At 38.6% G+C, this 24654-nt stretch overlaps 1 protein-coding gene across 4 annotated transcripts in view; it reads left to right on the forward strand.

The window, feature by feature from the left end:
• Fat3 (FAT atypical cadherin 3) overlaps window positions 1–24654 on the forward strand; it is a 600104-nt gene that overhangs the window by 451103 nt on the left and 124347 nt on the right. For all 4 annotated transcript variants that reach the window (XM_078046859.1, XM_021734487.3, XM_040285086.2 and 1 more), the window contains one exon: window positions 24129–24443. In XM_078046859.1, coding sequence (XP_077902985.1) covers window positions 24129–24443 — 315 coding nt within the window. The remainder of the gene's footprint in view (window positions 1–24128; window positions 24444–24654) is intronic.

The raw sequence follows: 24654 nt of genomic DNA on the forward strand, positions 1-24654 counted from the left end.
CAAGGTACATTTTATAAAAAAACTTTCACCTCCATCAATTTTTCTGTTCCCCACCTTTATGTCTTCTTCTATCAAGAACTCATGCAGTTTTTCTAAAATGAGCAGAATAAGTTCTTTCCAGAAAGTTGACCTTTCTTTATAAAGTTTGGTTCAAAGTCACTTTGATTTTCAGTGGTCTCCCCATTACCAATGTCCTTACCCACCAACTTTCACACATTGAAGCAAAATTCTTCTGAATGTTAGTGATGTGGTGAGAATGTCCTTCAGTTCAACACTCTCCATCATCCTTCTAGAAGTTGGTATTGAGTTAATAAATATGGCAGTGTATACAAGGAAGTTAACTGATGTTTTGATTTCCAGTTATTCTCAAGGCTAGAAATATTTTCAAAGCATCACAAGATCATTAGTTCACTACTGAGGCCAGTTTTACCCCAAGAGACATTTGGTAATGTCTGGAGACATTTTTTGGTTGTCACAATGCAAAGGACAAGTGTCTGTGGGCAAAAGCCCAGGGGGCTGCTGAGCAGCCTGCTGTACACAGGAAAGCCCCTTACAACAAAAAAATTACATAACCCAAAACATCAATAGTGCTCATGTGGAGAAAGGCTGGCATAGATCAGTAGCACTTAACTCTCATCTCCATTTTATAGATGTTCTCAGTTCTTTTCCCACTGAAGGACACAAAGATATAGATTTTGCATGCACTTAAACTATTCAAGTGACTGAGATTCACTCTTACTTATTCTTGGTAACTTTGTGTAGCAAATGGCTTGCATGTCACCTTACCTAGGGTAATGAGACTGCCTTCTTACCCGGTAAGGCAAGGATTTCCTGTAAGGCCTGAGATTCATTTATTTGGATAAAAAGCTTTTAGGACGGTAGGAAGACCCCCAAAGGTCCAGTGAGTTGTGTCTTCATCTATATCCTCTATTTACACCTCTATATCAACAGGGTTTTGGTTTTGTTTTTATAAAATAAAGGATGCTGTTTTCATGTCCTCAGTAAACTCAATTATGACATCATGCCAGCCCCAAGCATAATGGCAGCACATAAACATCACTTAATTACATGTCTGCTGAACGGGTGACTTTAATTCTGTTATTAGAGCTTCACATCCAATTTTAGATCATAAATTCCAGTAATCTATAGTTTATCAGCACATTTTCAGAATTGCTTTTCCTTCTGACTTCTGTCTTTGTTTATCCACTGTTTTTTTATTGCAATCTGAGGATCTATTTTTCACCCATTTAACTCACCAATTTACTAATTATTTCTTATTCTAAGTGAAGGTAACATTGCCAGAAAGGAATAAGATCTTTCAGAAATGAGGAAGCCAAACTTTAGTCAAGGCAATATGTAACTTAATTATAATATTTAGAGAGACAAGATGCTAAAAGAATCTATTCATAGAAAGATAAGAATAGAATTTGGGTCATAGAGAAAGAACTTGTGGAAGTAAAGGAGTACTCAATCTGTACTCCTGCATGTAGGTTAGGATCTATTTTTTTCATCAATTACTCACCCATTCACCTATTTGGTAAGAATATTCAAAGATGAATAAAATCTTGTCAATATCTTCAGACAGATCATGGCTTGGTGAGGAGAAAAAGGACAGTAAACAGACCTTCCTGGACAGTTTGTTAAGTGCTATTAGAGGGGTCAGAGAGCAGAGGTGGAGTTGGAGGATGGAGTGGTGATGGAGGCAGCATCCTTGAGGGGTAACCACTGGATTTCATGTTAGAAAAATTATTGAAAGTTAGATCCAAAAACAACCTGTTCAGACAAAGAGGACAATCTCTAGGGACAAGTAGTTTACTGGAGGCTGGAAGAGAAGAGACACGGAGTGGGAAAGGACACAGGGACAGTGGGAGGAAGCCCAAGAGCAGTGGAGGCTGGCATGAAACTGGGTATCAACAGACTTTGTGTGCCTTGTTAGTGAGTTTGGATACAACTGGGAGCCACTGGGGGAAGTGGATTATTCAGTGGCCACGACTTATGTGAATAAAATAATTCTATGTTCTGGGAAGTTGGATGTGAAGACAAGTGGATTGGAATATTCTGATGTTATTAGCTCAAGACCTGTGTTTGAAAGTTCAGGAAATCAATTTAAATAGGTAGGATAAGGCAAGACTATGTTAGAATTTCACCTTTTGGATGGTCCCCCATCTACAAAGTGATACAGTGTTTAGCGCCATGTACACAGTGTCCTGGATGAGAAGAAGAACCAGGGTGTGAATACCAGATATGTGATTGTTACTTAAGTATCAAGGATAGGGACCTAGGACTCTGTGAGCTTAGATAAATGAAAGCATTGTGGTCTCTGGGTCAAATAGATAGGTCAGATGTATTTGAGAGAGACATGGAAGTTATGTTTAGCACTTTAGGTTGTAGATGCAGAAAAGTCAAAAAAGGACAAGGGACACCTCCCATTATGACCTTGGATGTATGTGATAAAAGCTTCTGAAGTAAATTGAAGCCGGAGGTACAGATTTGGATATCCTTAAAATAGAATATTGTCTTGAAAGTACATAAATAGTTTCTGATGCTCTTTATGTCAGTTTTTAAAATAAGTTTCCTAATGTTAATTACTTGCTTTTGTGTGACATTCAATTAGCTGATGAACAGTGCAGAACTTTAGGTAAACTTTTCTTTGAGGGTAAACATCTGTTTCATACATACTAGTACCTAATAAGCTAAGAAGCCCTGCAGCCTCAGTAACTCCCTTGTGATGAATTGGCACTAGCTGTGTCAATTTTCCCAGCCTCAAAACATTATCCGATACTTTGTCTTGTTAGGGGTGATAGGAATTAAACCCAGGGTCACACATATGCTAAGCACATTCTCTGCTACTAAGCCACACCCCAGCCCAGTGTTCTACTATGTAGAAGAACATTGCTAGTTAAATAATGGGAAGAGTTCTTAATATCTGGATTCTGTATATGGGAGTCTGTGTCCTTCTTTTAAACAAAGGATGATTTCTGGACAAAGGAGAGAAGTGAGCTAAGGTTTGGGTTGAATCACTGTGTCAGTGGAACCCAGCCTGGTTGAATTCCTCATATGTACTGGGCACCAGATTAGATAAAAGGGGCAGCAAGTTCTTAGTGGGACAAGTCAAGTAAATAGTCACAATGAATGTGGAGGAGGTGTTGAACAAAAACCTGAAAAGCACTAGAAGAGGCAGAAGTGACTTTGCTTGGGCAGTAGGATAAAAGGAAATATACTGTGTAATGATATTGAGCTTAGCCCACAGCTAAGTCAGATTTTTTTTTAGCAATGAAATGTGATGATGTCAGTTAGCCATCCTAATAATGTTCTGAAAAATAAAGTCAATTCATTTTTAAAAGCAATATACTTGTTTATATGGAACATTATAAGTAGTCAAAAATGAAGGGGAAAAAGGTAGTTATTCATTCTCTTGGCAGGAAGAGAAAAGAACAAGGTGTAAATATTCCAGAAATAAAAGTTTTGTATGCAAATAAACAAATACAAGAAGAGTAGGCATAATGCACATGTTTGTTGGGAAATCATACTGAAAATGATGGCAAATGAACCATCATGGTTGCTTTACTAACGGATCTCTGAACCTGCAAAGGGGAAGCATGAATTGTAAACAGAGCAAGACCAGATAAAAAGAGAATCATCAGGAGGCTATTGCCTGCCTCAGGTAGGAATGAAAGGGTACTAGAAGTAAGGAGAAGAGGATGGAGAAGAGAATATGGATTTCACATAGACTTAGGTGGTAGAATGACAGAACTTGATGGCTAATAAAATGTGTGAATAAATCAGTGAGGATTCTAGAATGCCAGTTTAGGAACTCCCATGGTATCTGAGCATGCATGTTTGTCTTAGAGCACGCGTATCTGACCCCTTCTGTTGCAGAATGATGAGCCTGATTTTTCTAGCACCAATGCTCTTCTCCTTGATTGTTTGCATGACACTTTGGAAAGTAGCATTAACACTTTCAGGTCACTAGGGGGCTAATCATAGCCATTTTCATGATTGTAAAACTGAATTGCAGTTTTGAGAGAATAATCATGGCAGTTTGGTTTACACAGGGGCATTTCCTGGAAGATGATGTCACTGTCTTAGAACAAAGTCATTTGCATTAAGACCATTTCATAAGGTCACTGTCATGAAAGTCATTATTTATACAGCTTTTATTCTCTAATTCTTAGCCACCTCAGAAGTCCACTGAATACTAAATCCTTTGTTCATTCTAAGTGTTTATGTGTTTAACTTATGGACACAGATCATTCAAAAATCAATGATTAGAAGGTAAATGAGTGGACATAGATAGATAGGTTCATAGATAGAAATTAATGATAACAGATAGTACTCTGCTTCCATAAATGTGTTAGCAATTGTAAAGAAAAATGAGTTTACAAGGATTCAGCATAAACACAAGCCGACATGTATTATACATTGGCTACATATGAAGCACAGCAATGGGCTTTTACATACCAGCACTTGGAAAAGAGAAATGGAGAGTCATTTGCTTTGGAATCCCTAGTGCCTAACCTAGTTCCTGTCAAGTGTGAGTGCCCTATAAATATCTGCTGAATAATTAACATGGTATTTCACTTAATTCTGGTAAAATCTCTGTGTGGCACAAATTACTACTTCTATAAAGCAGACCTGGGCATTGAGTCATAATTTAAAGTTGCCCAAGGTTACACAGCTACGAAGTGATAGGGAAACCAGAATTCTCATATGAGCCTGTCTGTTCCGGAACATTGTTTCTCTCTTCTTCTCCACTGTCATTGAGACAGCTCTTTCAAAGGCACTTTGTGAACTTATGCACCATTCCTGCTTGGGAACTCAGTTAACTCTTTGAGATTATGGAGCACTCCTATCACAATGGGCAGCTGATCTGTTTGTGCTGACAGACACTCCATACCTCTATCTCAAGCTGCTCATGGGAAGCACTAGCAGATTGTCCAAGCTGAGATGGGCCACAGCCCACCAGCTTCAAGAAATGATCATGATATTGACTTTCATGGAACCAGTTTTGAAACAGACTCACCAAGTCCAGAAGTATACCCTGTGCAGAGCAAGCCATAATTCCTCACCCACAGACTATCAGACCATGTGCAGATAACCATGAAAATGACTCCCATTGATTCAGTAGGACCCAATTACACTGCAAAAGAGTGAAATGGAGTAGAAGAATGGCATTTGCAGGCAGAACAGTTAAGTGATATAAAATAAGTAATGCCAATTGACCCCTGAGATGTTTGACTAGACCCATATAAAACTGATAAGAAAATAGGTTTAGGGGATCTGAACCATCGTGGAATCCCATGCCATTAGCACTGGCCTGCCAAACTTTCCAGAAAGTTGTCAGACCTTATTTAACTACTTATACAGAATATGGTTGAAATTTCATCTTTATAAAGAAACTCATAAATTTAACAACACTTTTGAAAATATAAGATTCCTAGTATTTGAATGATGTAGTCAGAATCTGATCTATGTATTTAAAAAATCTATTTCTCACATGCAATCTCAGTCACTTCTGGGGTGGTCTTTCATTTTTCCTCCTTTCATATCTGTAAAAAGGAGATAAAATCCTCCTACCCTGCCCCCTTTCACTGATGTCTTTAGAAAGCTGGAACCAGACTGATTACAGACATTTGTTGCCATGAAGAGACAACAGAATGTGGTTAAGGAAGAAGAAAGAGCCTTAACTATGAATTCTTTTTCTCTGATGGTTAATTTTTTTCTCTTATACCTTTCCAAAAAGGTGGCAAGGTGACATCTACTTAGAGTGCACTTAATTGTAACTTTCGGGAGACTGAAACAGTAATACCTCAGAGAATCTTTAGTCACAATTCAAAATGTTTGGAAATGCAGAAGATGAAGTGTACTGTCAGAGGAGGGGGAATAAATTGGAATTTCGAATAATCTTTCTGGTGATTACACTCTGCAACAAAGAGGGTCTACCAGCCCTGATTTTAGTCTCTGATTTCCATTCATCTGGGCGCCTTTCATTGTGATCAGGGTCTTTCTGGGTAGTCATGGTGCTGATGGTCTAAGGAATAGCAAAAAGCATTTTGTTCATTATGTGGTAGCCTCAGACACAAGTAATTTGACCCTAATCCCTATCTGCAGCAATCCGTAGGCAAGTTAGAAGCTTTTCTCAGAGTGACTCCATAAAACACAGTCAAAAGTGTGTGGATGTGACTCTGTGAGTATGTTTATTTATATATAATGGAACAAAATAAAGTCATGTGAATAATAAAAACTAATCACCTAGCCATTAAGAGTTGATGTTTAATTTTTGCATAGAATTATTTAAAAAAATAAGCAGTCAGAATTTTTGATCTATTTCAATGAGCTTTTTAAAAATTCAGTGGAATTGATTACTATAATTTGAGAAGAATAATTTTTGAATAACTGTTTTACTCATATAACTCACAAATCAGGAGTCCAGGAATAACATGGTGTTAGGAGTTGTTCATCTGTGTAATGATGTTATTAGGAAGCCCCATTCCTCAGCCCCACCCATGATGGAAGTTGGATCATCCTGAATCTGGCTCCCTCTTATTTCTAAGATGGCGCACACACACACACACACACACACACAAAAAAAAAAAGCTGCTGATTCACAGTGAGATAAGATGCCGGGGTAGTAGAGAAAAATCAGGGCAAATAAACTCACTGTCCTCTAAACTCATAATTCTTACATTTGAAAAGGATGTATAAAACCTATGATCTTTTGTTCCATAGCATTTTGGGAGAAGTACAGTTCTTAAGAATAAGCAGGACATTGAGAAATCATCTGGGCAGCTTTCCAAAACAATGCAAATACATCACTCCTGATAGATTTTAAAATATTCCATTTTATGAGAAAGAATTCCATAATCACCTTATAAAAAGAAAACTCAGTAATGCAGATTTCTTTGGGGGGGCATTTGATTTCCCTAACATAAAGGGTATTTCAACCAGATTTTCCAGGGCAAAGGGTGGCTTTTAAATCGGTGACCACCAGGAATTTTTAACTTGATTACTTTCATACACAGTGCATGTATACAGCCTATTCTGTCTTCCCCATCCCTTCATTATTTGTAAAGATGATTGTCTCCTCTTCAAGTTGGGAAATTCCTTTGGGTTGGAGACCACATTTGAGCTCTTATTCACCTCTCTCCCCTCAGTGCATTCACATTCGATCCCCAAGGTCTAATTACTGAGCATGGAACACATATTATAGACAAAGAACGGATTCAAAGTATTTGAACACAAGCAACCGAATACTTTGATGGATGAAGACATACTACCCAACCCATGTAGCAGTTATTTTGATACAATTAGTTGATTCTTTTCCTAGGAATGTATATGAATTTGAGGTGGTACCACATAAGTCTGCAATGGTTTTATAGCATCAGCCTGAATTTCACAAATTGTGAAGTCTGTTGAGACCACACTGTCACCTTTGAGTAGAATAATTTCCAGCAAAGCTTTTGACCTTGCTGGGTCTTTTATCTCCTATCAAATGGAATTAGTATTGCTCAACTTTCCCCAGTGAAGCTGTTGGTAGGATCAAATTAGATCACAGATAGGAAGTCTTCTGAAAAGGTTATATGAATGAGGTGGTCTCAGTAGTATTTTGCTACTAAAAATCCAGAACGTTACAAGTCCTCACCACCCTGTGGTTTTCAAAAGTAAATTCCCCTGGCATCAGAACTACCAAACTCAAGAGCATCAAGAAAGAGCACTGAGACTTGAGCTGGCTTGGGAATCCTAGGTCTGTCCAGTCCAGGAGAAGCTGTAGAAGAGGACAGGAGTCTCATCATCAGCCTGCCCTGGATTGCAATGATGTGTCCTGGGCTTTTGACCATCATGGTTCAAAACCAGGTGGACCAGAATCTGGAGAATAGCCTTTCATCTTCACTAGGTAGCATTCAGCTGCCTGAAAGGCAATGTCCTAGATCCTCGTGCAGTCTTTTTGTTTGTATAATTTCTGGAGATTTCCATGGAAGTCTGTAAGACCACATGCTATGGTAATGGTCCATTCATTGGAGCATGGAAACTAACAACGTTATGATCCATCAATATCCTATTTCCATAAAGTCTTTTCAGTAATGATTTTTAATCACAAATTTCTTTCTATTTTTTATTCTAGTTAAAAAAAAATCTAATCAGCTAGGGAGTTTCATACACGGATTCCTTGAACTGTCATACTGCAAGGCTTCCCCAGACCTTCTCTGTATATTTTGGTAAATTATTTTCCTCCATTGGTCTAGAATCCCAGTACACTCCCTTGACAAAGCCAGCAGGAAAAGAAAGATGCTTATTCACAAAGTTACACGTTTCAGTCTGGAATGAGACTTTTCAGGACAACTGGAGCAAATAACTCAACCTTCCGTGAGCGTGCACTGTGGTGTTAAATCTCGCCAGTGCTTGGCAGTCTCCACTGCCTCTCACACATTCTGTAATGTGGTTTGGGAATATTTCTCCCAAAGAGCTTTTGCCATAAAGTAAAAATAGCTTTGGCTGCCCGCTAAATAGAGTTCTTACAAAGAGACATTCATTATTCATTGCTCACTTTTCTCCAAGGCTGCCCACCAGGGATTGCAGAAGGTTTTACACATAGGTACTTGTGGTCCTGACCTTCTGAGAAGAGCATTTTGGGAGGAAGTGAAGGAAATAGGACTGTCTTGGCAATGTCATGCCCTGCTTTGCAACCAGAATGGTGAAGATATATCTGTTCAGCTCAGGGATGCCTCTGGCCTAAGTTAATATAGCTCATAGTAGGGAGTTAAATTTTATCATCATTATAACACACTGAAAATAAACTTCAAGACTGGAAAATATCATCTGTAAAATCTGCTTTTATTGTGTTTTTACTCAGCAAAGAAACTGAGTACTTACTGGAAATCTTTCTTTTCAAATGTCTTTCCAGTGTTTTGGCTAGGCAAACAGCTATTTCTGGAGTTTACAGATATACAACTAAGTTATACATTTTTAATTGACTCCTGGGATGGTGTGATTTATCTTTCATGATTTAGCATATTTAATGTAGTTTGCTTTTGACATGGGCAGAAAGTTCCCCAGCCACAGTTTTTATCCTACTTAAGCCTGATGATAGAGCCTGTCTGGGGCTTAATAAAGAGAATGTTCTTTAGCAATCTGCCCCTATTCTTGAAGAGCAAAAGTGAAGAATCATTTTAAGGATTTAAATGGAATTTAAGTTTTTTTTTCAGTTTTTTAAATTGTTCTTTTAGGATATTATTTATTCTGAATCCATATGATTGGATGGTCAAAAGAAAAATGCCCCTCTCTGTGAAGAGATTTTAGAAATAATATAAATGCTCAAAAGAAGATTGTTGCTTTCTTTTCAAAAGTCATTTCAAATTTCCAGGAATTCATAACAAAGGGAATACTAAAACATCCATATGATTTTTTGTTTCTTCCTTACTATAATATTAACATTTCAGGCTTTTTGCTTCTTTGGTCAATTTTTTATTTTATATCTCTGATGGGTTGTTTCATTTTCTGGATATGAAAATTTATTTCACTGTTAATATTTTTCATGTTTGAGTTTTACTATCTTTGGCAGTTTACTTCTTCCATACATTTCCTTCACTCATTCTGATGTCGGTCTTGGGAATGGAAAGATGAAAGACATAATTCCTGACCTCAAAGAACTCACAGGCCTACTTTTGGCCAAAACAGTTTTACACAGATTCCAGGCAGTTTGATGCAAATCAACATGAACTTTGAAGGAACCCAGAGGAGAAAGAGTTTAGACCTGCGACTGACTTTCTATCTTGAAGGCAAAAGCTAGTGAATATAAATACACATGTAATGAATCTTCTGGGTACAGATACATGATAAGTATTGGTTATTGATAGTAATATTCACCCTTGAATTCATCTGTCTCAGTGTAGTTAGGTATACCAAGTTAGTCTTTACTTAAAACTTACATATACTCCCTGTCATCTTTGTGAAAGTAATTAAGATACTTTCAGAATCTAAGATGAAGCAGCTTTCTCTTTTAGCAGCTGTATCCTGAGATGTATTTCCCCAGGGATTTTAATTTTATTATGTGTAAAGAATAAATACAACCTGTTGTGTGATGAACACAAGAATAAACAGGGTTTTTAATAGCTCTGTTAATGGGATAATGAATAACATTTGTTTCTAACCGACAGGATATCTACCTAATTTATTAGCAATCTAAGATCCTTGCTATGACTCAAAATTAAAATAACATGCCATTAGGAGTAGGAAAACAAAATAGGATAAATAATTTTTTCACTGACGCAAGGCCCTTTTCCTCACGTCTCTGATGAAAAATAACAGGAAATGGCGTTCCTTCAGCATCTATTATGTTTCAGGTCACTGTTCTGAATATTGACTTTTCCGTGGTTGATGTGCCTTTGTCTTCACCCCTAGGCAACTTACAGGCTAGTTAAATGCAGGAATGTTAAAGAGAACAGATACATAATTCTTAGATGTGTGATTTGGGAGCACATTGGTATAGGGACAAAGTCAAGGAAAGCACAAGAAAGAGTAATTCCACCTGAGCAGCATATAGGAACAAAGAGATACATCAGTTATCAGAGGAGTTTGTAAAAACTGCAAAAGTAGGAGTGTAAAGGACATTCCACGTGATGGGAACCCCAACTGAGTTACAAGGACCTTGAAGTACATACTCCACTGAATGACAAATAAGCACAGATAAGCTCCACAGAGGAAGGAAGCTTTTGTACTTAGCACTGTACACCCAGTGTCTGAAACACTGTGCCTCGCAGGCACTTTAATGTGTGTTGAATGGAGTGATCTGATTGTCTGCATGATTAGCACTTTAGGTGTAGAGTGCCTAGAAACCAGAGGCTACAGATAGCCCAGTGGACAAGTTGTGCAGATACTGAAGGATCTTATATGTTAATGTGAGAGAGTACGGACTTCTGGTACTTAAGGACTCCCTAATGTACTTTGAAATGTCTGAACAGAAGGATGTTATCAGCAACACTCAAAATTTCTTCCATCTAATGTGTTTGAGAATACTGGGTTAAAAACAAAGTTAAACCAGCGTTTTTGCTTAGACTTTCTCTGAACCTTTACTCTGGTCATGTGCATTATAAAGTTCTAAGAGGGGATCTATACTATTCTTCAAACATCCAGAGTCCTGGACCTTCTTTGAAGGCAATCAGCTTGCAAGTCTAGTGTTCTTCACAACACATTTTATGAAATATGTTCTAACAAGGAGCCGTTAAAACCTTTCAGAAGGCTATTGATATGGTCTGAATTTAATTTTAGATGACTTTTTGTTCTTTTAAGAAGTGGAATGGGGGTGAGGCAGAATCGGAGGTAGTGAGATCAGGCTAAAGACAAGTGTGATAGTTTAGAGGGTAGTTGATGGAAGCCTGACACCTAGAACAGAGAAGGGGACAAGAGATAGCGCTGGTACTTCAGAGGTAGACTGATATTTCACAGGGCACTGAATGTGGCCCACATTCTTTGTTGCCAAGCTTTGTTTCCAGTCCTCATCCTGAGGACCTATCTAATTCATAGCGGTTGGTCTCTCTGGTTAATGCCTCATCAGATGTTCACAGGTAGCAAGAGGAGTGACCAAGATGACTCACATTTTGAGTCTAAATGATTGCATGGCCAAAGATGTCTGGCTTTTTCCTCACACTTCTTTTAATTTTTCTAAAATCTGAAATCATGATTCCTAGGGAAGGAATGATGAGTGTGCAACCCTTTTGCTCTGAAGAGGCTCTGCCCAGAGCAAAGGTTTTATCTTTACTAGGCGTTAAAAGATATGTACTGTCATGCCAGATACATTGTTACCATGACCTTGCAACTCCAGTGCCTTCAGAGCCCACTCAAGCATCATAAATAAGTGAAGTGTGTAGCAAGCTCAGTGTTTGCATATTAAATTTACATGAAACTTCTTCATTTAAAAAAGAAATGTATTCCCTTCCATTCATCTTTAAATATGCACTCTTCTCCATCCATATTTTATAACCATTTTTGATAGGAACATTTCTCTATTCTAACAAAAACTTCTGCACTGTAGGGGTGATGAATGACAACTGATGCATCTGCAGTGTCAGAGACACAATGGAGATTGGTGAGCCGGTTATTTTGATTTTTCTAGAGAAGCAAAAAGAGTTTGAAGTTTTATGTGAAATCTCATTTTAAACAATTTTTTTCAATATACTCTATGGGCCAAATAAAAAGCATCATCTCTGAGTTCACAATCTCTACCTTAATCAGTACGTGCTTTTGCTTTCGTACATACACGAGGTCTAATTCCTATGTGTTGCTAAGTTTAAGATTCATATTTTTAGGGTGGACAAGATATTAAATGACCTGCTAAGTTGCCCTGTATAAATCTATGTTGAATTGCTAAGTAAGAAGAGAAAAATCATGTTTCCTGAGTCAGTAATTTAAACAGAGTCCTTATTCTTGTATTAATTCTTGACTGTGGTGCCTGGTGGAAAAGTGAGTGCTGAAATCCAAACAGCATCATCATTGTAGCTAAAGCATGAGAAACTGCCAAGATCAAAATATCTGAAATTCAGGGTGAAGTCCAGTGCTGTGAAATAAAAGTGAAACCACCAATGCATACTTTCCAATGGCTTTAATACCTGGAAGATTCCATTTCATACAGAGAGGAATGTGGAATACAGTATTAGCTAAGGCCTCCATGTCAGGGGAATTGTGAACTAGTTCAGGGAGACTCAGTCCTATAGCTAACATGATGTCACATCTTGGTTCATGGCAGAACTCTTAATGACACACATGTGAGCACAGAGATTAGACCCATCTGTTTGAAAGGGGGAGTTAGCACATGGGTGGTAATCACCATCCTTCTAAAGAAACTTTGAGGAGGTGTTTAGTTCCTGCTGATAGGGAAGATTAGAATCAAGCAAGTTTTATGAATAGAAAATGATGAGCAGATGAGACTGGAAGGAAATGGAAATGTGATGAGATTAGTAGCTGATGCATACCTCTCTGCAGGGGAAAAAAAAAAAAAAAGCTTTAAGAGACCTCAGGCTGGGAAATACTTTATTTTCTGAAGTACAAGGAAGAGATTTGGACAAAGCTGTAATATTAGCAGTCACTGCCAAAGTGAATTGGTCAAGGATCTTTCTTAAAAAACTGTCACTTAAAAGTTGTAGATCTAAGCATGATGAGGAAAAGATTTCTTTGTCATTCTGAGATGCCAGATTCACACATGCATTCAACCAAAAAAGATTTATTGAAAACTACTTATGTGGTAGCCCTATGCAAGACCCTGAGAGGCTCACAAACTTGTGTACATCAACACCCTGTGGAAGACAGACCACAGGTACTCAGAGGGGATTTCTGGATGGATTATGAGCTGATTTTGTCCTGAGGCTTCCCAATATTGTGGCTTCTCTTAATTGTAGTGAGAAAAAAAAGAAAGGCCACAAAAATGATTAGTGTGAATCAGTGGCCCCAAGAACTAGGTTCCCTGGTTCCTTAGGAAAACAAAATTTCTGAAAGAAAGTTCGAAGCAAACTCTTATTGGAAGATTTTTCTCATCTATTTCCATAGAACTGGCAATCATAACATTTAATGAATATTTTTCTTGTTTCCATGTAAGCAACTTTCCCTGAATGGAATATACCCATTTTTTTTTTTTTTTAGGAAACTGTTTCATGCCTTCTAGATCCACCTCTTCTCCAAATCCCCCCTTTCTTATTTCTTTCATTTTCTTCTTTTCTATCTCACTCCCTCCTTGAATCCTTTATTCCTTTCTTGATTCTTCCTTCTTCTCTTCCTTCTTTCCTTTATTTCCTTTTATTTTTTTTTCTTTTCCTGATTTCAGATGAAAACTTCTTATAAAATAAACCATTCCATAAATTCATTCAACATGGTATGTATACATTTCTTAAAACATCTGCTTTGATGAAATTAGAAAGAGCAGGTCACAATCCACTCAACTCAGTTATACCTAGTAAATAGCCACCACAGAATGGGGAAGGTGGAGTAGGAAGTGACTGGAATCTCCCCATCTCCAGTTGATTTCTTAATGCCAAAGTTATAAGTCAAATAGTAGAAATCACATGTAATGAAACTAAGGGCAGGTTGTTTAATGTTGGCTTCCTCTTGCTTTTCTGTCTTGGAAAATGTGAGGGATGGTACAGGTTAATTTTATTTCTATGATTTCACCTTTCAGAAAGTTTATCTCTAAGAGTTGCTGCTCCTTTGAGACCTACCCTTTAATTTACCATTTGCCCGTAGTTTTCTTTATAGAAATGGCAGGAAGCGCTTGTCTTTCCAGGACTGTGGTAGTCTGAGCTCATGGGCAGGAAGATCTGTATTCCAGCCCCAGCCTTTACATCCACTCCTGAGTATTCTTTGAGAAGGTCACTTCCCTGTTTCTCCACCTGTGAAGATGAGATAAAGTTACTTTCAACTTCTCTGTTATCTTGGGAGGATTAAAGTATTTAATGTTTGTGAAGCATTTTGAAGATAAAAAGTAGAGAGTAAATATAAGGTCTATTCTAAATCTGTTCTTTTAATATAAAGACCTCGGCATTTAGGAAAATACCTAAATTAAAACTTTTAATATATATGTATACATACATGCACATACATATGTATGTATACATACTCATCTATACGTACACACAACTGAATATCTGAATTCATATGAATTTATGAATGCATGATGTGTTCAAAGCTCAAAAGCCAACCTGGAATTGTGGAACCAATCTCTTAGAATGATTGAGGTTACTTCTAGTAAGATGATGTTGGGCTAAGAAGCTCATCCACCTGGACCTCAGTTTCCTCATCAAAATGGGTGAAATGAACCAGAATGATGTCTAAGTCCCCTTTCCTCAGGTGTTCTCTTAATATTTCTTGGCTTTCCTGAGTATAATAGAGGTAAGGAAGGAGAGTTTTCTTTACCCTGAAGATCTTCTGTACATAAGAGAATATGGTAAGGGTAAGAAAATGCTCTCTATTTATTTCTATACTGTGAACTAATCCGGAATGGAGACACCCAGTCACACATGAATGGTGAAAACTGCACTTGACTTACAAATGGTCTTGTGAGGAACTAGTGAACATAGACAGGCATCCTCACTACCATTAATTTTCAACAGCTACAGCATCTAAAATTGGGCTAGTGGGAACTGTTTCTTGTATTCAGCAACCTTCATAGATATATTTTTAAATGTAATCATATCCAAGAACAAGGTAACAGATTTGTATTTTTAGTAATTATCATAGGGTTTCCCAATGTTTGCTCATGTTGATGCACCTATAAAATTATATTTGCACAATACCTTTAGGTAAAGGGAAGGGAAAAAATCCACATACAGGTGACTAACCTAATGGTCAATCCAACCATGGGGCTCAGTCATGCCCATCTCCCCAAGAAATAAGAGATCAGTATTGCAGCACATCTGAAACCTACTCACCACATGTGTCTGAATGCTCTGCCTTAATTTAATTGGCTTTATCTTTAGATTTCTTTCTTGCCCAGAACCTGTCATCTACATCCTAAGACTCTTGGTAAAGAGAGGAGAGAGGAATAAACATTTTAAGCATCATCTTCTTCTTTAGAAGAGTAGCAGGTGTTAAAGTAGTTCATAAAAACAACCAAGAGGATCAGAATAAAGACACAAAGTACTGGGGAAGAAGAGGAGTTGTTGCCATGATAGGGAAAAGACATGTGACAACCAAGTCTGAATGCACAGAGGTTTGGTATTTGGGAGGTTACACCTAGAATGCAGTATTCAACCCGAACAGAGGCAGACTGATAGTAACAGGTAGAGATTAGGAGCATAGACCCCAGTCCAGGTTGAAGTACTGATCAGTAGTATAGGAATAATATTTGCACCTCCCCTTGGATAGATGAAAGGATAGATAGTTCATATTTGTTTCTAAAGATAAATAGTTCTTTTGTTGTTGTTGTTGTTAAGCACTTAGACAAGTTTCTGATACACGGGTAATATGGAGTTCATGATAAATAAGAATAATAGAGAATCCAAGACTGTACAGTCCCTCCTCCCTCTCATGTCAGAAGGGCAAAGCAAATTTTGTGAGAGAGCAGTTCAACAAGAGTGGACAAGTATCTAGCCGCATTCAGTGAGTTTGAGTCTCAAGCCTTGGGGTGCTGAAAGAAGGTGTCACTGTGCCCCTCCCCCACAACCTGATAGGTTCCAAGCAATGGAGGAAGAGAACCCGAAAGGTGCCCAAAGACTGAAGACAGTCCACAGTGGTCCTAGTTATCAAAAGAGGGGAAAGACTTGATTCTAGGAGCACAACTAAGAGCTTGATGCAGATCCAAAGCCATATTTGGGGAAAGAATGTGAAACATATGGTTCACAGATGCTGTTAGCTTAGCTGTACAGGGTAGGGAAAAGAGCATGAGCTGTGATGCCAACCTGACTTGGGTGCAGACTGGCATTCTGTCACTTACTGGCTGAGCGGCCTTCTGCAAGTTGCTGAACTTCAGAGCCTTCTTATCTGCAGCCATAGACTAGAAATGGAAAGGCCTATAGGACTCCTGTGGAAAACAATGACGGCCTGATGTAAATTGAGCAAAGTTGGCAGGCAATAGTGACAACAGTGTAGGTTGAGTATCCCTCATCCGAAATGTTGAGGACCACAAGAGTTTGGGATTTGGGAATATTTGTAGACATGAGATATCTTAGAAAGGGACTCAAGTCTAAACACAAAATTCATTTACATGTCATATACAACTTATATACAAGGCCTGAAAATGGTTTTAAACCATATTTTTTGTATGCCTATATTTTTATTACAATCCCTTGCATGAAGTAGGTCCACTGTGGAAAGTTCCATTTGTACTATTGTGTCAGAGATGAAGAAATTTCAGATTTTTAGCATTTTGAATATCAAATTTCCAGATTAAGGGTGACCAACATGTACAACTAAAGGGACAGCAGAACCTAATGGCTTAGACCAGGGTCAGAAAACTTTTCTATTCAGTATCAAATAGCAAGTACTTTAACTTTGTTATCCTTGCAGTCTCTACCTGATCTATTCAACCATGCCTTTGTGGTAGGAAGTAGACCCAGATAATATGTTAGTGAATAGGCATGGCAGCATTACTATAAAACTTTATTCACAAAACCAGAGCCCCCCCCCCTTGTTGGTACAAACATGTAAACCCAAAAGCTCAGAAAGCCGAGGTAGGAGGACTCAAGTTCAAAGCCAGTATTGGCAACTTAGGGACACCCCATCTCAAAATAAAAAGTAAAAAGGGATAGAAATATAGCTCAGTGCAAAAGAACCCCTGGATTCAATCCCTGATAGCAATCAATCAATCAATCAATCAAATAAGCAAGAGTCAAATTTGGTCTACAATTTTCTGATCCCTTGTTTAGAGCCAAATTTCCAGTTTGAAACAAGTTGCTGCCATTTGCAAGATGTGTTACCTTGGCCCAGACCAAGTTCACTTTCCTGCTGTGTCTGATGGAGGCAACAATAGTACCAACTTGGTGGTAGCACTGAAAGAGACCTTGTGTGGGCTGTGCTGCTCGTGGTGTGTGAACACATGGCACCTGTTGTCCTTATCCCCATAGCCTGGAAGAGCAAACAAAATAGCCTATGAGATGACATTAAGGAACGAATGTAAAACCCTGCAAGAGGAATCCACCCACCTACAGTTTATTGCTTTATGCAGGAAAAGACCTAATTGGTTCACTTGTTTCATATCACAGAGTTTTGTGAAATGGTTGCTGCCTAAAATAAGCATAGTCAGGAGCTGAATTTATGGAGGTGAGATTCTCTCCTGGACAATGGAGGTAGTTTGCCCAGGTCTGACTTAGGTGATTCTGCTGTTGTTGTGCCTTGGCCATCATACTTTAAGAATGAAGGTGGTATGTGGGAAAACATCCTGAAAGACATTAACAGAATTATGGATGATGATTATATGAATTTGAGTTTTTCAGTTTCAGTTAAGCATTCTCAAATATTTTTTATGGGTAGCAAAACATAGCCACTCAAATTATTTGACCCTCATCCCATCTGGATGTGGGGTTTATAAATTTGCTTCTTAAACCTGAACTTTGAGATTGTTGGACAATGGGATATGGTACAGGTCATGCTTTGCCAGTTTGTGAGCCTAGTTTAAGAAGCTGACCACTGCCCTTTCTAACCTTTGTCTGTTTCTCTTAGAACCTAGCTAAGGTCATAGCCCTTGGCTCTAACCAACCAAAAATCAGATGACTACAGGCACCTTGACTGCAATTGCCTGAGAGGTTCCAAATAAGAATGCCTCATTCAATTCCTAGAATCATGGGAAATAATAAAAAGATTCCAGTTATTTTAAGCCATCTAGTTTTGTCTTATACAGTAATAAATAACTGATATAACATGGAAGAGGAATCTGTTTTTTTATAATTACAAACAATAATCCTGGTCTTTTTTAGGCAGTCAAGAATTAGGATGTACAGGCAGGTAAATCTGGATTCAGAGTTTCATGAGGTGGTTGTGAGAGAAGGGTGATCTGGAGAGAAAGGAACCCTATACACTGCTGGTGGTTATGTATTCTAGTATAGCCATTATTTAAAATAATGGGTTCTCCCCAAATTATAGATAGAGCTATAATATGATCCAATAATCCCACTTCTGGGCATGTATCCAAAGGACACAATATGTTGAGCTTTACACTCCCATGTTCATTGCAGTATTTTTCACAAAAGTCAGGAAATGGAAACAACCAATGTGTCCACCAAACTGACAAATGGATAAAGAAAATGTAGTATATACACAATGGAATACTATTCAGCCATAAAAAGCATGTCATAACTACAGATTTCTCAATATCTATCAATTTTTGAATTTATGAGGTTCTTGTATCTCCCAAGAAGAGACTTCAAAACATATCCCTATTTGTAATTGTGTCAAGGGACCTGTATTGGGACCTTCTGGCTCTGCCTGGCATTTGTAGACCACAAAGGCACCAAAGATGAATAGAGTGGGTTTTACTGTCTTTTCAGTGTAACTGAACTATTGTGTTTTCTTTTGTTACATGTTAGAAGTTAGCACCTTTAAAAGCTAATTTTTCAGGATTTGATTAATTGCTAGGACCACTGATTATTGATCAGTGACAAGAGGAGTTAATCTAGGTTAGCATGGCCATATTCTCTTGTCAGCTTGTGACAGCAGAATACACATGAATCACTGCTGAACAATGGATCATCCCTTACATCATTAATGAAAAATGATGCAGAGGAGGAGGTAAAGGGTATTTACCTCAGTTAGTTTTGCTTCAGTCCCCAGTACATGGGCTAGTTCCAAAGAGTGGGTTGAGGCCTAGGGCAGCTTGAAGTAGGAAATCTGAGCATTGAAAATTAATATTCTAGGTACAAACATAGCAGGGAAAATGAAGGATTTAGAGAAATTACAATGGAAATTAAAACTTGAGGGTGGTAACATGCTTCAGCAAACACTTAAAAAGAGTACACAGCATTCCAAGAAAGAGTTGGAAAAGGCAAAGTCCTTGCCTTGCAGCAGCTCACGGTGTACTGAAGAAGCCAAATTATATGAGTAAGTCATTTCAGTAAATTGTTGACAAATGCCCACTAACGCAAGCACAGTTTTGAGAAGTGGCTGACCATCGTTTTGCATGAGCTTGGGCTTGGTATTGCTCTCAGTGGTATGAAGTGGGTATAAAACCAAGTGCATGGTTAAAACCACAGCTTTCTCCATCATCATTCATAGACTCATATAGGAAGAAGCACTTGGGAGATTTGCTTAGTTCTCACAGAGACCCTTCAGTGTCTGCATTCATTCCCTTTATTATCATAGTGATAAGTTTTATGTACATCAATTCTCGATTTCATTTAATAGCATTCACTTGGCATTTAGAGGTTACCAGGTGCCAGAACATAACAATGACTAAGACACAGTCCCTGACCTCAGGTTGCTTACAGTCTGAAAGGACTGAATGGAGGTCAATGAGCAAATAGACATTTAAGATGCAAGATGATAATCAGTGTCTTAGAACCACACATTCAGTGAGAAGGAACATCAGGAGGACAGCGCCTTCAGTCCACAAGAGGGAGGGAATAGCTTCCCAGAAGTGTTTGCACTGAAGCTTCTGAAATGAGTCAAGTGTATTTCCAAGACAAGACATCCCATGGAGACAAACAGCTGCTCAATGGCATGGAGGTGTAGAACCTAGCATGCAGAGACTACCCAAGCTCACCAGGTAGCTGAACACAGGTGGGAAAGGGTCAGAGAGGGAATGATGATTATCAAAGGCATCCATAGAATCATCTTCAAGGAGCTCTTGAGGAGTGTTTTTAGGTCAGTGGCATAATCAAATTTCTGAAGAAGAAATAATGTTTTACAACAAAGATAAAACCTAGGGGCAGGGAGACCAACAGGTGACAGCTGGCCAACTAAGATGAGAATAAGCCCATCCTAGGACAGTGTGGCCTGAGAGATTGGCATGAGGGATGATGCACATAAGATACTTGATGGCCTCCAAGTTTGACTAAATGTGGCTAGTTCAACAATTAGTGCACACCCAGGACTCTGGTGGGCACCAATTTGTGAGAAGGTGTGAGTGTCATCCAATGAGACCATGAATAAAAGAGGAGGAAGTCTGAGGGTAATGATTTCACATTGTATCCTCTGGAGAGTTAAGGGAGTTCAGGTGTACCGTAGAAGTTCATAAAGAGGATCCCAGTAAGGATTTAAACATGATGTTTCAAAAAGCATGGACAAGAGATGATGCAAAATGGAGAGTTATCAAAATATATTTAACTATATCAAAATATAGTTAAAGCCATGAGTAAGGAGACAGAGAAGTATATGACCAAAAGATTGGAAAGGCTTTCAGTGCTATGTTATGAAGGGCCTTGAATGATCTCACAAGGTTTTACAAGGTGAAACTGCTTTGTCTAAAGAAATTGTCCACGTAGGACCTGAATTACAGTTCAATTCATTAAACAAGCATTTATAGAGCATGTTGTCTGGACACAGGAGGAGGGCAATGAAGAAACAAGCAGAGTTGGCCTTTGCCTTTGAGAAACCTATCTCCTTACATGGAGTCCTAATTATTTTCACAATAATAAGCACTACAGAAGAATAGTATTTAAGAGTACAATGTCACTCTGTCTCTGAGGTAGCAATCCTGAGAAAGTGGCATGTCAGCTGGACTTAAAGGATGAGTGAATGACAGGGATGGCATTCCAGAGGAGAGTGCTTGGGTCCCTGAGGGGTGCCACTGTGGCCTGGGGAAGCCAGGGAATTGGGTGCTTGTGGTGAGGCGGTGACATAGGTGACTCACTCCCCTTGGCACATGGACATGGGCAGAGACTGCAAGACTTGGGCTTGGAAACCAGGTCTGCTCCAAAGAGCATTTTTGTAAGCAGCAGGATACTCCGATAGGCAGGATAGCTCTTTGCTCAGCAGCTACCAGGCCTCGGAGTCCAGGGCAGGGCATTTATGGACAGTCATTGAGGAGAAGGCAAAGTGTTTGTGCCTGTTGAAGACAGTGTCAGTTGTCTGAACTTGGAAAGGGGCTGGTCTAGAAGTAAGGAGAGGCAGAGTGGTTAAGCAGCTAAGAATCAATGTATTTTGGTCAACATAGCTCACCCGGGAGGATAACGTTTGTGTTCAGCAACAGCCGAACGTGCCTCTTTAGATCTATGCCTATCTAGGAAAAAGCTCAAAAGTCCATATCCAGCCCTGGCACATATTGGCCCTGAGTGGTTCTTTTGTGAAACACAACAAACCAAGTGGGAAAATAACCTTGGAAGGAAACTTGATTGATTTTTCAAAGAAAGCAGGAACTTCTATGAAAACTTATCCTACATCTACTAAAGCTATCCTTCCTGACAGCTTGTAAGAGAAAACAAAAGAGATTGTGATTCCATTTGGGGGGGAAAAAAAAGCTTTTAATTTGTCTTCTCCCTTTTTTGGCCTTATTTTCAGTTCTTGCAGTCAGATTGTTTGACTCAAAAATGGCTGATCAGGCATACTGATTCATTGTTGTTCTTCTTCTGTTGATACTGAGCACATCTTTACATTCCTTTTAGTCTCCAAATACATATTTTGAAATAATAAACTGTCTTATTCAAGGTAATGATTCAATATAGTTGCTTCTCAGTTTTTGTGTGTAAACAATGAAATACCAAAATTTTAACACCTCAACATTAGCACTGTAATTAGGTCTGTAAGCCTCTGTTTTGTCATCTGTAAAATGGGAATAAATAAACCTCTCCAACTTACAGAAGAGCACATTTTGGAACGTGAGTGAGGTGATGGAAGAAAGAGTACTTTAAAAATTGTGTCTTACCAATCAAACATTAGGTGTTCATATTTTAGTCATTTTTATCACTATGACCAACAAGAAAATTATTCACCAAAGACTCAAAGAATTTTTATATCTTCCATTAGGTCACTTATGTACTCTTCATTAGTTTCTTTCCCCTCAATTTTCATGGACACATAGGATAGCATCTTAGAGACATGGGAGTGCACTTCCACCTCCCTCTTGTTTCCTAGAGAAGAAAAAAGGAATACTTTGTGACTGGCAAAAAGTATTTTAACTGTCAAATGTACTTAAAATCAGCCATCTTAATTGCAATGTGTACATCACAGTTTTCCTTTTGTTTCATAACAATGTTTCTAAAAAAATCACAAATTTTACACAAAGATGTCTGCTCACATTGCTGTAACAAAATACTAGAAGCTAGGTGGTTTAAACAGAGAAATCTATTTCTCACCATTCTGGAGTGTTTAATTCTATTCAGGCTACTTTAAAAACAAACAAACAAACAAACAAACAAAAACCTCGACTGGGTAATTTATGGGAGGTACTTATTGCTCAAAGTTCTTGAGGCTAAGAAGTCCAATATCAGGCCATCAGCACATTCAGTGTCAGGTGAGGGGCCTGTTTTTAGAGATGGTACCTCTGGCAACTTCTTCATATGACAGGATGGGACAAACAAGTCTCATTTGCCTTTCATAAGGACTCTAATTCCATTCATGAAGTCCTTATGACCTAATCATAACCTAAAGGCCCCACTTATCAATACTATTACACTGGGGATATGATTCCTACCACACGAAGTCTGGCAAGTCCAAGGTCAAAGTTCAGGCAGGGTTTAATCTCTGGTAAGGGATCTCTTCCTGATTTGTAGACAGCCACCTTCTTGCTGTTGGCTCATGGCCAAGAACGATGAGGCTGCCTGGTGTCTCCTACAAGAGCTCTACCCTTATAACCTCATTTAATCTAACTCACTTCCTTAAAGGCCCTATCTCAAGCAGTGATGTAGGGCATTAGACCTTCAACATATGCATTTTGAGGAGATGCAGTTGAGCTCATAACTAGATATAAATAAGAGAAGAAAATGAGTTCTAAAAGAATTTCGTAGCAATAGCATTTTCCGCGGGGAAGAAACATCCATAGGTCAACATTTAATAAGGGTTATATTTTATTATTTTATGTCTGTTTGAGACATGTATTCTAGATTCGCTACAACCAAAGAACCTAGCATATGTTATAATGTCCTTCCTATTTCTTCTTTCTCTCCACTTCACACCACAATGAAACCACTTTATGGGTTGATATTCACTAAAATATTTGTGCATTGACCCCATTCACAGGTTGAAACCTAATCTCCAGAGCATTTATGTCAGAAGATGGGTATCTTTGGGAAGTGATTAGGTTATGAAGGATTGCCCTCATAAATGAGATTAGTGAGTGCCCTAATGAAAGAAAGACCTCAGAGAGCTAGATAGACCCTTCTACCACATGAGAACACAGTTAGAAGGTGCTGTCTATGGGGATTATGCCCTTCTCCAACTCCACTGATGCCTTGACCTTGGACTTCCTAGACTCCAGAACTGTGAGAAATGCATTTCTACTTTTAAAGACCACTAGGCAAAGGTAATTTTATATAACAACAGGGACTATTAGCCCTACTGCTTCCTACCCTTTCTGCATGACTTCCATTTCTGGTCTTGGGGCATTCTTCCCTTTTAGGGGCCAACTATGAGAGGGTCATACACATGTATGAACCAGTCGTAAGAAAGTTTCAGATGCTCTAGTGTACAAAATGAGTCTTTGTGGGGTGGGCAAGGGAAGAAGTACTGAGTATGACTTTCATTCTTTCTAACTGCATCATGCTTTCTCTTTCCAAACTCAGGTAACTGTGACAGATGGTGGTTCTTCTCCAAAACAATCAACCATTTGGGTGGTGGTTCAGGTTCTGGATGAAAATGACAACAAGCCCCAGTTCCCTGAGAAGGTTTACCAGATCAAACTGCCAGAACGTGACCGAAAGAAAAGAGGAGAACCCATCTACAGGGCTTTTGCCTATGATAGAGATGAGGGACCCAATGCAGAAATCTCGTACAGTATTGTGGATGGAAATGATGATGGAAAGTTCTTCATTGACCCTAAAACTGGCATGGTATCCTCCAGAAAGCAATTTACAGCAGGGAGTTATGATATCCTAACGGTAAGATCTTCTGAATTCCAGCAATATTGATGGGAGAGGGTGTTACTTTCTTATTTGTGTTTATTTCTTTGAGTAATATATCTTTAGAGCAAAAAGTGCAACCAATCAGATATGGAAGACTTCTTTCTGGGAGGCAAGCATAGGTAAGACCTCTTGGCTATTTTGGTGAAATTCTTAAATAATGAAACAGTTCCCTTTTGTTGTGTCCCAT

This window comes from Ictidomys tridecemlineatus, chromosome 4 (assembly GCF_052094955.1).
Source record: "Ictidomys tridecemlineatus isolate mIctTri1 chromosome 4, mIctTri1.hap1, whole genome shotgun sequence".
NCBI classification, from domain to species: Eukaryota; Metazoa; Chordata; class Mammalia; order Rodentia; family Sciuridae; genus Ictidomys; species Ictidomys tridecemlineatus.